General features: G+C 43.5%; 1 protein-coding gene across 1 annotated transcript; it reads right to left on the bottom strand.

The window, feature by feature from the left end:
* Nucleotides 1-2,939: 2,939 nt before the first annotated feature.
* Nucleotides 2,940-11,936, bottom strand: stk38l (serine/threonine kinase 38 like). The gene is made up of 14 exons (XM_058416894.1): nt 11,617-11,936; nt 11,022-11,161; nt 10,738-10,789; nt 10,446-10,568; nt 10,280-10,363; nt 10,069-10,192; nt 9,421-9,575; nt 9,232-9,334; nt 8,996-9,057; nt 8,764-8,881; nt 7,595-7,718; nt 5,016-5,111; nt 4,696-4,787; nt 2,940-4,620 (listed from the first exon to the last, which is right to left on the bottom strand). The coding sequence occupies exons 2-14, from the start codon at nt 11,147-11,149 to the stop codon at nt 4,481-4,483; spliced, it is 1,401 nt and encodes a 466-aa protein (XP_058272877.1). The 5' UTR covers nt 11,150-11,161; nt 11,617-11,936; the 3' UTR covers nt 2,940-4,480.
* Nucleotides 11,937-13,911: the final 1,975 nt, after the last annotated feature.

Genomic DNA, 13,911 nt, shown 5'->3' on the forward strand with positions numbered 1-13,911 from the left:
TGGCAGGGTTGTGTGATATGGCTCAGCAGAGGATTATTTTCCCACAACAGCACATTTTTATTGAGGGAACGATGACATGTATTATTGTGGAACATCTCTCAGACTCTTATGTTATAAAAGCTATAAACAGTCACTCCTACACCAGCCTCTTTTTCTTTCACCTTTTGTAAATAATGACAGAAATGCAGCAGTTCACGTTGCTGAGACACCAGAAAGCTTCTTACAAAGCACTGACTCCCAAGACTCCTTCAATAAATGTTATACAAACATCTCCCCCACTTCAGTTTCCTTTTATTTTTCTTTTCACCGGGTGCAGCACACATTTTCATAAATTCAAAATCACATCAAAAGAAAGCACACAGTCTAAACTAGCTCGTGGGCTTCAGCGCTTTCGGTTTCAAGGTCATATTTTATGACTTGGTGAGCAGACACTGATGATATCTCCTGAAAGAAGAAAACATATGATCACAATCATCACAGATTACCTGCCAGTTCAACCCTCCTCCTGTCCATGTGCCAGCGCTTGACCAGGGACCATGTGCCACATAACCCCACCTTCTAACTGGTACAGCCTTCAGTCCACACTGTCCCTCCCCACTGCAGTGAGAGGATATCCACCACCACCAGATATGGTGACTGTGGACACCTCAGACTGAGGTGCCCAAAATCAGCAAGTGACCTGTGCATTGGTCTCCTTTATGAAGTCAACAGACTTGAGCAGGATGTGATTAAACTGGGGGTGAAGGTGCCACAGGAGGTAGTATCAGAGGGTGAGGATAAGCCACTTGATGGCCAGACAATCCCTTCCCATTTGTGCTGTAGTTACTCTGCCTCAATGAGTCTCCAGCTCATTTACAGCCCAGGTTGCTCCTCCTCCTACACCACCTACACCAACCGGGGACAAAACAGCCTCCAGCCCCCTGTCTGGTGTGTCAGACTGCAGAACAAATGGAGAGAAAAGAATGCAGCTGCTCAGTGCTCATAGAGATCTTTGGTGATTACTGGCAGTAATCTTGCTGCAGGCTGTAAGTCAAAGCAAATACTTTGATGGTATACAGCAGGTGATGGGCATAAGGTGGATTTCAGAACTGGACAAAAATATGCAAGAAAGAGTGATAAAGGGGTGGTTATAAGGATGTTTTTTTTGTGTGTGTAGCTCAGGAGAAGCATGGTGGAGTATGAGAGAGGGAGAGTTAATTTTGGCTAGATTTCTGGATCATGGCTTGCTGTTGGACAGGCTTTGGGGTTCAGAGGGTCAATGGCAAGTAGTGGTCTGAAGTTGGCATATCACCATTTGTCCTACTCACGTACAGTACTGGGTAGTCCTATCTGTCCTAGGGGAGCACAGCACCCAGGCCGGTCTCAGATGCTTTGGTGTGGACGGTAAAGACTTGGGCAAAGACAGGATGGTTTCCAGCATAGGAAGTTAACAGCATTACTTGGTAGTTCTAGGGACCTTCCCATCAACAACCCATTAGTGCTAATGCAGGGAAGTGCAGTCTTTAAATCTAGAGGGCACTACTAGAAATTGAAATGGGTTCTGTGGAGGTGCCTTTGCACTGTATCCATCTGGTCTAACCTTTATTTTAGGGAGTGATTTGCCTGGAGGAATTGTTTCACACACCCCAGTGTGTTCAACCAGTTTCCAATGACAGATTCAAATCTGAACCTTCCACAGGTTGGTGAGGAAAAGTCTCCTCTTTCTCCTCTCAAGTCAGATGGCCATGTACACTATATAGCCAAATTTACATGGAAACCTGACCATCAAACCCACAGTTGTATAGGATTGTATAGGATGTCTTTCAATACTGTAGCATTACAATTTCCTTCAAACTAAGAGGCCTAAACATACCAGCTCATGGGTAAAGCATGGTGGTGGTGGTGTCGTCGCTTGTCCTCGCATGGCTGCTTCTGGAACAGGCTCAGTGATCTTTACTGATGATGGCGCTCATGATGGTAGCAACAGAATGAAAACAGCACAAGAACAACCCAAAATACAGTGGTATCTCAACAAAGGACTTGATCGGGGGTAAAAGTGGAAGGTTTTAGGCAGGACACCTAAAACCAACAGAGCAGCATTACACCTCCTGAAGAGGAGTTCTGAAGGGAGAAACCCCCAGAAACACACAACAACTCTACAAGCCTTGAAAAAAAAAGACTGCAACAGTTTGTGGATGAGTTTTAGACCTGATGCACTTATTGCAAACAAGAGATATTCAACCAAATATTACTTCAGTTTATTTTCACATCCACATCTATCATCTCATATTTATCTTCTGATCTTAAACCCCAGCTCCATTAAAGCCAGGGTTTGAGGAGTTTGCAGTGGAAGAACTTGAGTGTCCTAGACAGATCCCTGACCTCGACTCCACTGAACAGGTCTTGACCCTAATCTCCCAAAATGCTGCCTGAATGAGAAAATTTCCCATAGACACACTCCAAAACCTGGAGGAAAGGCTTTCCTGAAGAGTGGAAACTGTTATAGCTGGACAGCAGGGAGAACTCCTTGTTACTGCCCATGGAATGAGATGGAATGTTCCACAACCTCATCCAAGGGTGATGGTCAGATGTCCACATATCTCTGTCTATGTGTTGTTTGTTTTTCACTGATCTTAGGGTGACATCACCAGGTTCTTCTTCATTACCTGAGTTCAGTCAGCAGGTGGCAGTGTTTTGTCTGGACGTCTGTGTTTTAGAGACGATGTTTTTAATGCACTGAAGTGTGGAGCTGCAGCGGATGTAGTGGTTTCACACTGAACATTTTCAGCACAAAGTCTCAAGAGCTTTTACACAGTTTTTGTTCCCATTAATCTAGAGATCCATCAGTTTAACTTATCTTTAATGTAAATGTCTTAGCAGTGAAAGAGAACCACTTGTGATCTTTTAGCACTCTTAATTCTCTAATCATCTGCTGCAGTAAATATATCCACAGAGGATGAGGAGACCTGAATGAGCTGGATAGCTGACAGCGCTGTCTTTGTTCACAACAACTTTATACAGCTTTTACTGTTTAGGATCTGTTCTTTCAGAAACGCTACTGAGAGTACAGACTGAGGGTTTTATTCTCGTCCCACTTTCCTGACTCAACCTGAAATGTTTCCCTTCCAAGTTTGATTATTTTCTCACAACAGCATGTCCCAAAGTGTTTTATACCTCTTACATCATAGCAATGTGCCAACGGTTATATATTATTTATTTATTTAATTAATAACACCACATCTTACTTTCGACTCACTTACAGTCACATTTAATGTTATGGAACATCCACAAAACAAGTCAGTTCCTGTCATCACTTACATTACAGCAGCTATAAACAGTTCTTCCTTCCTTATACCTTCTCTGGATGTAAACAAGACCACTGAGAAAAGGTAGTGTCCTTGATCCTTAGACATTACTGTGGCAGGAAACACACCTCTACAATCTCTATTATAAATTAAACAAACAACACTGTATTACCTCACACACACACACACACACACCTGGGACTAACCTTTCACAAGATATCAGCTTAGGAGCAATAAATAACCTACAGCGACTAAATCACCGTGAATACTTCCCCCAGGACGACCACCTCGTTTCACACGCAGACGTGTGATTAAAGGAATTAAAGGAAAAAATAAAAGTGCCAAGATGTTTCTTCAGACTCTTCCTTTAATTTGTCCCCTTCTGTATGGTGAAGGAAGGATCTTAGTCGCTGAAGCTGCTGATTCGACTATTTATCCGTTCACAACACATTTTGGCAAAAATAACATCGACGTACGCAGATACAAGACAGACCACGTCATGTAGAGAGATCAAGTGCTGCCATGTTTCCTTAAGTATTCACCCATTTAAATAAAAACTTGTAGCAGTGTGTCAGTGTTGGCGATATAACAGACAACAATGCAAGAACAGACACAAAGCCAGTAGTGCTCACGTCCTGTGCAATCAGTTCTACAGGATATAAATAAAAACCCTTAGGGGTAAGTGCGATAATGAATGGACTACACTCTGCTGTAGCTATTACACCTAACTGTGCAGAACACTGGTCATTCCATATGGATGCAGTGTTGGCGTGTGAAGAGTTTAGTAACGTTTGTAACATTAACGTTCAGCATTATTCCGACTCGCGACCTGCTCTGTATGATTTGCGCATAAGGCTGAGGTGAGGTAAGAACTTAAAAGACCCTGTTAAAGTTCACCGTGAAGTCTACAGTACAGTGTTCGGACGATGAAACAGGATGTCCGACATGAGCATCCTCTTACCTGAGCAAATACAAACTAGTGGAATTCAGGGGTAGATATACTAATATGGGGGTTTATCCCACTAGTATTAATTATTATTATTACTATTATTAATATTATTATTATTATTAATGCCCTGCCTGGGCTCATGCTGATGCAAATGTACTTTGCACCTTGTATTTACAGCGCAGTAGAGGGGACACACAGAGCGTTTAGATGAGACAAGGCTTTTGTCTCTTGGGCTTCTAACTCCTCCTTAGCTTTCAGTCTTTTGCTTTGTCCAGCTTTGTGTAGGTGGGATGGTTCCACGCTGCGTGAGTCCTTCAAAGCGTTTGTAGGTGTAGTTGAGGAAAACCCAGTCCTTAGACTTGAAGTCTGGTTCAGTTTGATTCGTCACTGAAACAAAAGAAAAGTAGATCTGTAGGTGACATTGACTTTCTGAGTAGGTCAGCGTCTGGGGTCGGCTCTTACCTGGCTGTAAAATGTCTGACTCGGGAAAGTCATCAAAATTGGACGTGTCGTCAATGCTCTTGATCTCAATCGAAATAGCAGCAGGTCTTTCTCTGTGTGTGAAGAAAACTTATTATTACAGAGCTGCAGGTTATTCCCTCACACAATCTTAAAGCCTTGTCATTTATTTGTACATGATATACTTCAGTTCATATCTCAGTATACTTAATACAGAGTACTGAATTCAGTACGGCACAGTCTTATACAGTAAACAGTGAATGAATTTCAGACATAGAGAATATTTTCTCTCTGTCATGTTTTGTCGGATGAGTCCAGCATACCGGATGTGCTCCCAGTCAACTGCCTCAAAGAAAGGGTGGGACTTTATTTCATCCACACTCAGTGCCCCGATCCTGTTCTCTGCATCTGTACAAAATCTGAAACGCGCACACACACACACACACACAATACACACAACTTCAACAACTGCATTCGCCCATAGTGAAAAGTTCATACTGTGTGTCTGACAGAGTGATGTAACCAGAGCAGCATCACTTAGGTCCAACCTCATCACCTTTACTAGCAGTCCTACTATTTATTCAGCAATTCATTTTTTGATGCACAGGGTAGAATTTTTGCTCAAAGGAGATGGACCTGGCTGTACTGGGTGCTTGAAGAATGTACTAAAAAGTTTGAAGGTGTAAACCCTGGAGCGGATTCTAAGTGATTCTATATCCTTAACGACCGGGTATACTGTAGATCTCACAAGACTGAGGATTCACTGGACATCAGAGGCATAAAAATGAGACAAGTCAGCAGGAGAAGACTCAGCGACTGCTGGAGAAACTGAGAAGGTGTTGTGAAAGTCATTCACTTGATGTGGTCCAATGTGGAAATAACGGACAATCCACATAGAAAATGCCTTGGTGACGTTGCTCCTCTGGTCTTAGAGAAAGATGCCAAGAGAGATGGCACAAGAGAGCAGAAGGATATCAGGACAAAGATTTCACACAAAAACTAGCAATCATGGTGAAGGTTTGCTTTCACAACATGCACTTAGACTAAGGATCATTTAACCAGTTACCTGGGCATTTACCTGTACCCCTACCCCGGGTGCTGATTACTGTACCCCTACCCTGGTTGCTGATTACTGTATTTAGCATGTTTCTAATGACTTCCATACAGAATAATAAAGCAGGTCTCCCATGGCAGACAAACTTATAATGGGCAGCTTTAAGGACAGGTTTGTCTCATGATCAGACTGTCATAAAACTTTTATCCAGAGAAAAAACCCTCCTGGATGCCAAAATTCAGATCTTAATCATTCCTATGTTATTATCCACTAACTGTACATGGACCTCAGCTGTGTCTCATTGCTTGGCTCTGAGTTGAATGCTGGACTGATCACCAAATAATCAAATCCAAATTCTGATCAGGTCAACATCTACAAGAAAACAAAAATCAATATCTGGCATTTGGGGTTCCAAGAGGGGTACAAACTGAACACAGTAGTTTTCCAGACTACCAAAGATTCTCAGCTTCACTGAAAGAAGGCACCAGGACTGGACTGATGGTGGCACTCCTGAAACCCCATCTTTTTGAAGTGGAAAGCTACCCATGTTGACACAAAACATTTGTCAAACACTTGATAGATAGACAATACAAACAATAGATAGCAGCTAAAATCTGAGGGCTGGCTACCACTGATTATTCAAGGGTCAGAACATTACATGGATGGATGCAAAGATGAAGACTAACCCATCCAAATCAAGAATCTTCCCCAAGATCAAAGAAAATCTGACTGAAAGTATTAGATAAGCAGCTAATACAAACAGAGAAACTAGTGAAGGCAATATGGGTCAAATCTCAGAGATGGTAACTAGCTTCAGAAGCAAAGGCAGGACATGGTGAGGGCCTGGACAGAAAGCAGGTCCATGTTGAAGCTCTGGTGCCTCCAGTTTGGCCTGATACTCCACCTGACATGGTTACTATTCAACTAACGCCCTTGCAAAGTTTGCAAACATGGAAAGAAGGATCCGCTCCTACATGAGAAAATGGTAATAAGTTCCACAGAGTCCGAGCAACTCAGGCCTGTAAGGACAAGAGCAAAAAAGTTGAAGCATTTCCAAGATGACCCACTCAGCATCTCAGGATGCAGCTATAAAGAGCATCTTTGGGAACAGGAAGAAAGCAGGACAAAAAAGGAAGCAGCAGTGAAACAAATCAGATCAGCCATCCAGCTTGATGGCATCATTGACCAAGACCCTTATGGTGAAAGCAGCTGGGAGAAAGAGTCCAGCAGAGGGGTCAAGGCTTTATAGTAACACTTATTATTAGGTTGCTCAGGAATTTCAGGATCAAGCACAGTGCCTGACAGTCAAATAAACAGAGGCTGCAAAGTTCTGAAGAAAAAGGTCCAAGCTGGACCGAAAGAGAGTCGAGGGCTGGGCAGGTGCTGATGGACAGGTCACCATTCAGCTCTCTGCAAGTCCATGCTCCCTATATGGAGATGATCATATACATGGGATGTGTGTCTGCCATCAAAATGAACAAGCAAGCTAAAGATTTTAATGGTCTGATCTAGAGTTTCAGCCAGTCTGCTAATATTATCAGTCTACTATTAGTGTTGTGGTAGAGTCTGATTTTTCTTCAGATGCTGCATGGTGTATTGAGGATGTGAACCGTTATAGACAGGAATCTGTCTGAATCTACTAAAACCTAAGTTTATGACAGGGTGTTACAGGTGGTTCAGCTCTAGGATCTCTGGTACGACCCTGAGCTTAGGTTACCTTGTGTGTAACTGTGTCTTTTTTTATTAGAATCCGTGGTAAAATTTAAAATAGAGGTTGTTAGGGTAGTTTCTAAAAGGTGTGTGTGTGTGTGTGTGTGTGTATGTGGATATACCAATAATGTGTCCTACCTGAGGACCAGGTCTTTAGCTTTCTCTGAAATAGGAACCTCAGGAGGGAAGGTGAGAGTTTCTCGCCAGTTCATGACTTTCCTGTATGTTTCCTGTGGCGTCTCAGAACAGAAGGGTGGATATCCTGGGACAGAAAGACACAGCAGAACACACTTTAATGGAAGGGACATTACTCAGAAGAATTTTACTTCTGTTAGGTGCCTGGATCCTGTAAATCTCTGTTTGCTAACTGTATTTATCAGGACATTCAGCTAGAACCCAATTACCTTATTGTTCTTATTAGGGGTTCAACCATTCACAGGTTCAAGCATACAAAGGTTGTTCCATGAACTCCAGATAACTGGCAGGCTGATGAAGATTACCTGGATTTGTTCATTTCCCAATAAAATAAATAAAAACACATTTGTGATACAGCCTTCTATCATTGGAACCTTCTCACCGAGTTCCACCTGGAGTGATGCAGGTTCTTAATGATGGAGAACTCTGATGGTTATCTGGTGCTCACAGAACCACAGTTACATATATATCTACCAAGCTATTTCACCCCTCCTAGCCACCACAGGTGCCTGGGTGTTCAGTGACCTCTGCACTCATGCCAATGGAACAGGTGATGTCCAGATGTTCCTGGCAGGAACAAAAACCAATGGATTTAGACAAGAGATCTGCCCATGTCCAAACAGTGCTGCAGGATGCACACTGGACATAATGAGGAATGTTCTACAGACTCATCCTCCCTGAGTGCTGTGAGGTCAAGCAGCCCGGTCAGAAACCCTGGGTTTAACTACACGTTGCCAAGGCACCCTGAGGTGGTCACTAGGAACATAGAGAGCCTTTTCATTTTGGCTCATAAGGTGAGGGATTCCAGCAGAAAGGTGAGACCCCACACTGGGTTCTGTACTCTGTGGCTGAACTACTGTGTAACATAAGCAGAACCAACAGAGGTGGAATGTGTACAGCTCTATGTCCAGGAGCACAGCCTCAGGAACCAATGCTCACAGTTTGACTGGTTCTTGTTTAGAAATCTCACTCTACTGAGAAAGTGAAGGAGTATTAGGCATACACTCTGAGGTGGACCATCATGGACTCGTCTTTCTAGACTGTCACTCCTGCTTATCAACAGGGGGCAGTGTAACATTCTTTTAGTTCTAGAAGGACTAAGAGAAGCATACCTATTAACATCTCGTACATGATGACTCCCAGAGACCACCAGTCACACAGCTTATTGTAGCCCGTCTGCATGAAGACCTCTGGGGCGATGTAGTCGGGTGTGCCCACAGTCGAGTACGCCTGTGTGTGTGTGTGTGTGCGCGCAACAACAACAGGATGGAATTCAGTCAGTGTATATACTATAGACAGGACATGCTCTGACACTGGAGTACACACACACACACACATACATACCAGTTGTCGTCTGTTCTTTTTCCATGTTTCGGCCTTCCTTTTTGAGTTCATATTCTGAAAAGCTAACACACACACACACACTTCATCTAATTATTTGGTACATTACTATGATCTTGGACTCCATCACTAAACCCCTTCAGGTCTGTTCATTTAGTCAGGACATTTCCAGGTGTACCTGAATCCATGTTATTTCTGCTTACCTGAATATAAGACAAAATTAAGGTCAGGATACTTACAGAAGTCACTAGGAGGGTTATGTGTAAGGTTTCTATAAAACTCAGTGCGATGAGCCTTCTTCAGTCCTGTGCACAGGCCGAAGTCTGACAGCTTGACATGACCCTAGGATTGCATTGAGAAGAACATGAGTCTGACCATTCAACCCAACAATATTCCACTGCAGGAAGCCAGGTGTGTGTGTGTGTTACCCGTAAGTCCAGCAGAAGGTTGTCTGGCTTGATATCTCGGTGAATGAAGCCCAGTTGGTGAATGGAGTCAATAGCCAGCACGGTCTCTGCTATATAAAACTGAGTCACCTCCTCGGAAAGAGTGTCTTTTTTCATCAGCAGTGTCATCATGTCTCCTGACCAGACCCACACACACACACACACACACACACACACACACACACACACACACACACACACAGACAGTACCCCCAGAACAAAGGCATATACATTAACCCGACATACAAATGATTCCATGTTTTTGATTAATATAGTGATCTAGATTCCAAGCAGAACTTACACTATATTGCCAAAAGTATTGGGACACCCCTCCAGATCATTGAGTTCGGGTGTTTTGTTTTTCAGGTGTTGGACTCGGCCCCTTAGTTCCAGGGAAAGGAACTCTTAATGCTTCAGCTTCATACCAAGACGTTTTGGACAATTTCATGCTCTTTGTGGGAACAGTTTGGGGATGACCCCAATCATGTTGGAACAGGAAGGGGTCATCCCCAAACTGTTCCCACAAAGAGCATGAAATTGTCCAAAATGTCTTGGTAACTCAATGATCTGGAGGGGTGTCCCAATACTTTTGGCAATATAGTGTATTACAGTATCGAGGTCTGTTCTTACCTCCCGGCAGAAACTCCATGATGAGATAAAGGTTCCTCTTGTCCTGGAAACTATAGAACATTTTCACTACCCATGCTCCATCTGCCTCCACGAGGATGTCCCTCTCCGCCCTGATGTGAGCTACCTACACAGAACAAAGGGACAGCGCTAAGGCTAAATGCCACACCGGCAAATTCACTCATTATTCAAAAAACAAAAACAACAGACTCACCTGCTCCTTCTCTAGCATGTCTGCTTTTCTCAGGATCTTCATGGCGTAGATGTGACCCGTGTCGATTTTCTGCACCAGACGCACCTGAGGATGAATGAAAATGAAATGAAGACGAAGTTAACGTCATAGCACGGTGTATGGAATGTTTTGGAATCGTAACACACACCTCTCCAAAAGCGCCGCGTCCAATGACTTTGAGCGACTCGAAGTCGCTGAGCCCCAGTCGAGTTCGCTTTAACCTCAGGAACTCGGTCTCCTTGCGTGCATGCTGGGAGCGCCTCATGATCTTCTACAGAGAGACACATGGAAGCAGAAACCTCCTGATATTACCAACCAACCTTCTACAACCTTCTCTCTCACTACAATGAGCAGTTTGCATGGAGTTAGCTTTCATGATCAGGATCTGGCTAGTGGAGGTGTTGGTGAATGAAAGGATTATTCATAAAGGTGCAGATCACCTCTTCATCAGGTAAGCCTTCCTCATCCATCACCTTCTCCAGTTTCTTCTGCCTGGAAAAAAAATGACAAAAAATTTGCTGTGACATTGAATATTTTTTTTACATTTCTTATGGCATACCTGTATGAACCAAGAATAATTTATTCATCCAATTCCAAAAAAGCTCATGAAGAACCTTTAAGAGGGACAACCAAAGCACCTGAGAAGTCTAAAGCTTCTGTTGAGGTGAGTTCATCTGCATTTTCATCAGATTTCACTAACATGTAGAGTTCCTCCAGGTCTTACCTCATCTCCCTCTCCTCATGCTGTGTAAGGAGGGTGCTGTAGAAGTTCTCCATGGTCAGTTTGGCCACGGTCACTCTCTCCCTCGTGTGGTTACTCATGGGGAGCGGTGCTGCCATGTCTCCTGTCATGGCCAAGCTATTCTACACAGGCAAAGAGACAGACATTACATTCTACTTCAGCTTTCACTGGACCTGCTGATCATTCACACACACACACACACGTGTAATAAAACATGTACACAATCATGCACCTGACATAACACAGGTACACACACACACACACGTGTAATAAAACATGTACACAATCATGCACCTGACATAACACAGGTACACACACACACACACACGGTGAGCTCATTCATTCACAATCATGCACCTGACATAACACAGGTACACACACACACACACACACACACACACACGTGTAATAAAACATGTACACAATCATGCACCTGACATAACACAGGTACACACACACACACACACACCCCTTGTCTATCGTATTCAGTATCCAGTACACGCTGAATCCCACAGAGGACCCGGGATTATTGTTTATGTTTATTGTTTATGTTTATTGTTTATAATGAAGCGCTTACCTCTGTGTCCTCCTTTAGATTAGACAGTTTGCTGGTGCCCAGCTGAAACAGTGTAGAGAGTAAATGGACCCGGTTCCGTGTCCGACAGCGTGCTCGGAGTTCTGGACCAAACCGAAAGGCCAGGATTCGGTACGGTCATCAACAGCAGGCCATTAGCGGTACTGCTAGCATTAATGTCCAAACACAAACACCATCATCAGAGCACAATGGCTCCTCTGCTTCTTCTCCTTCTGCTGGTTCACTCCCTCATCCTGTCACTGCCACCTCCTGGACCACCGAGTCCACTTCTCACTACTGCTGGACCATGCGCTGGCGCTCTACCTCACCGCTGATCTGTACTGCGCATGCGTGAGAACAATGCACACAAGCAAACCCTGCAATAAGGCCTTATAACGCCATTATATAACAGTATAAAAGCATTTCTAAACTCGATTAATGACAGGATTATTTATAGTTAATAAAATTAGCTTAGTTTGAAAACCACGCCCCAACCACACCCTGTTTTGGCCACACCCCTTCTCTTTTTTAATAATAATAATTTTGCTAACCTGTTCTGAAAAGGCTGTAAAGTGCTCTAGACTCGAAAGAACTGGAAGAGCCTGACGTGGACACTGAGCTCACTTCATTACTACTCCGTACCGATCGTCCAGCTGTAATCACCCAGGCCAAAAGACTGACATGAGACAGGACAGGGGATTACTGAAGAACCAGAGGTTTGGATTTCCTGTACTGGGTTAGCATCGTCAACATCACACCACACCAGTAACATTACCAGGACCTGCCTCAGGGTGATGTGAGCTGGACTCTCAACACCTCCTGCCCAGCCAAGAAGGTCCAGAGAACCAGAGGGATGATAGAGATTTTCCTGACCAGCTGTCTCTCTGTGTGGTACAGTGGATTGTGAGAACAGATGAAAAAATCACCAGGGTTTCTCTGTCCATCTGCTGCATCCACAGAGCCACCAACACTAGACACAGCCTCTTTCACCAGTTCTCCAGGACGTTCATGCTGGAATATTATTATTTTTTTTATAATTTTACATAATTTTCTTTTCTTTGACTATTTGTCTTTTTACATTTCTTTCTGTCTTTAGGTTAAATACCTGCATGTTAACTGTCTGTTGAACTGCTGTGACAATTGAATTTTCCCACTGTGGGATCAATAAAGTTTTATCTTATCTTATTATCCCTCTGTCCAGTGACAGTTACAGAATGGCAGATTCAGTCAAGCTGGGTGAAAGACCTGTATTAATGCATGGTTATAACTTACTGTGTTTTTGTTTTATATACTGTATATAACACACATATAAAGACAACCTGAGGTTTAATAGTCATTATAAATGTTTTGCCTGAAATATATGTGTCTACCACGCCCATGTCTTGTCAGGTCCAGTCACCCCGGTACAGTAAACCTGGGACACTTCTTGTGCAGTCACACAACTCATTTGTCCTGAAGATCATGTCCCTAAAACATTGTTCCCACTCCAGCAGCTGAGGAGACCCTGTGATTACACACGGGAACTGCTGGAAGAAGATGGATCTATACAAGCCAGGCCAAGTCCCCTCGTTTTGGGATGTCTGCCTTTACATGCACATGAATGTAATATGGAGTTGTCCCGCCCTTTGCAGCTATAACAGCTTCAACTCTTCTGGGAAGGCTTTCCACAAGGTTTAGGAGTGTGTTTATGGGAATTTTTGACCGTTCCTCTAGAAGCGCATTTGTGAGGTCAGGCACTGATGTTGGACGAGAAGGCCTGGCTCACAGTCTCCGCTCTAATTCATCACAAAGGTGTTCTATGGGGTTGAGGTCAGGACTCTGTGCAGGACAGTCAAGTTCCTCCACACCAAACTCACTCATCCATGTCTTTATGGACCTTGCTTTGGTCACTGGTGTGCAGTCACGTTGGAACAGGAAGGGGTCATCCCCAAACTGTTCCCACAAAGAGCATGAAATTGTCCAAAATGTCTTGGTATGAAGCTGAAGCATTAAGAGTTCCTTTCACTGGAACTAAGGGGCCGAGCCCAACACCTGAAAAACAACACCTGAGGGGTGTCCCAATAATTTTGGTAATATAGTGTATAACAATAATCTGTATAATAAACAGACTTTTCTTAGACACTTTCACATCCCTATGGGGGAAATGATAAAAAAGACACTAAAATGGGATAACTATGGTCAGTGTTTGTTTATAGTGTATTAGGAGTATAAAGTGGTCAGTATTAGGAGTGGGCGGGGTTTACTCCATACTTGTCCACTAGCTTTAACCTACATTTTGTTGTGTGTGTTTGTGTGAGA

Source organism: Hemibagrus wyckioides, linkage group LG19 (genome assembly GCF_019097595.1).
Source record: "Hemibagrus wyckioides isolate EC202008001 linkage group LG19, SWU_Hwy_1.0, whole genome shotgun sequence".
In the NCBI taxonomy this organism is placed as follows: Eukaryota; Metazoa; Chordata; class Actinopteri; order Siluriformes; family Bagridae; genus Hemibagrus; species Hemibagrus wyckioides.

Coding starts and splice junctions, on each gene's coding strand:
- stk38l (XM_058416894.1), bottom strand. CDS start 11,149: ATGACAGGAGACATGGCAGCACCGCTCCCCATGAGTAACCACACGAGG. Junction 9,058..9,231: donor TAACCCTCCTAGTGACTTCT/GTAAGTATCCTG, acceptor TGTGTGTGTTAG/CTTTTCAGAATATGAACTCA. Junction 5,112..7,594: donor GCTAAAGACCTGGTCCTCAG/GTAGGACACATT, acceptor TGCGCGTTTCAG/ATTTTGTACAGATGCAGAGA.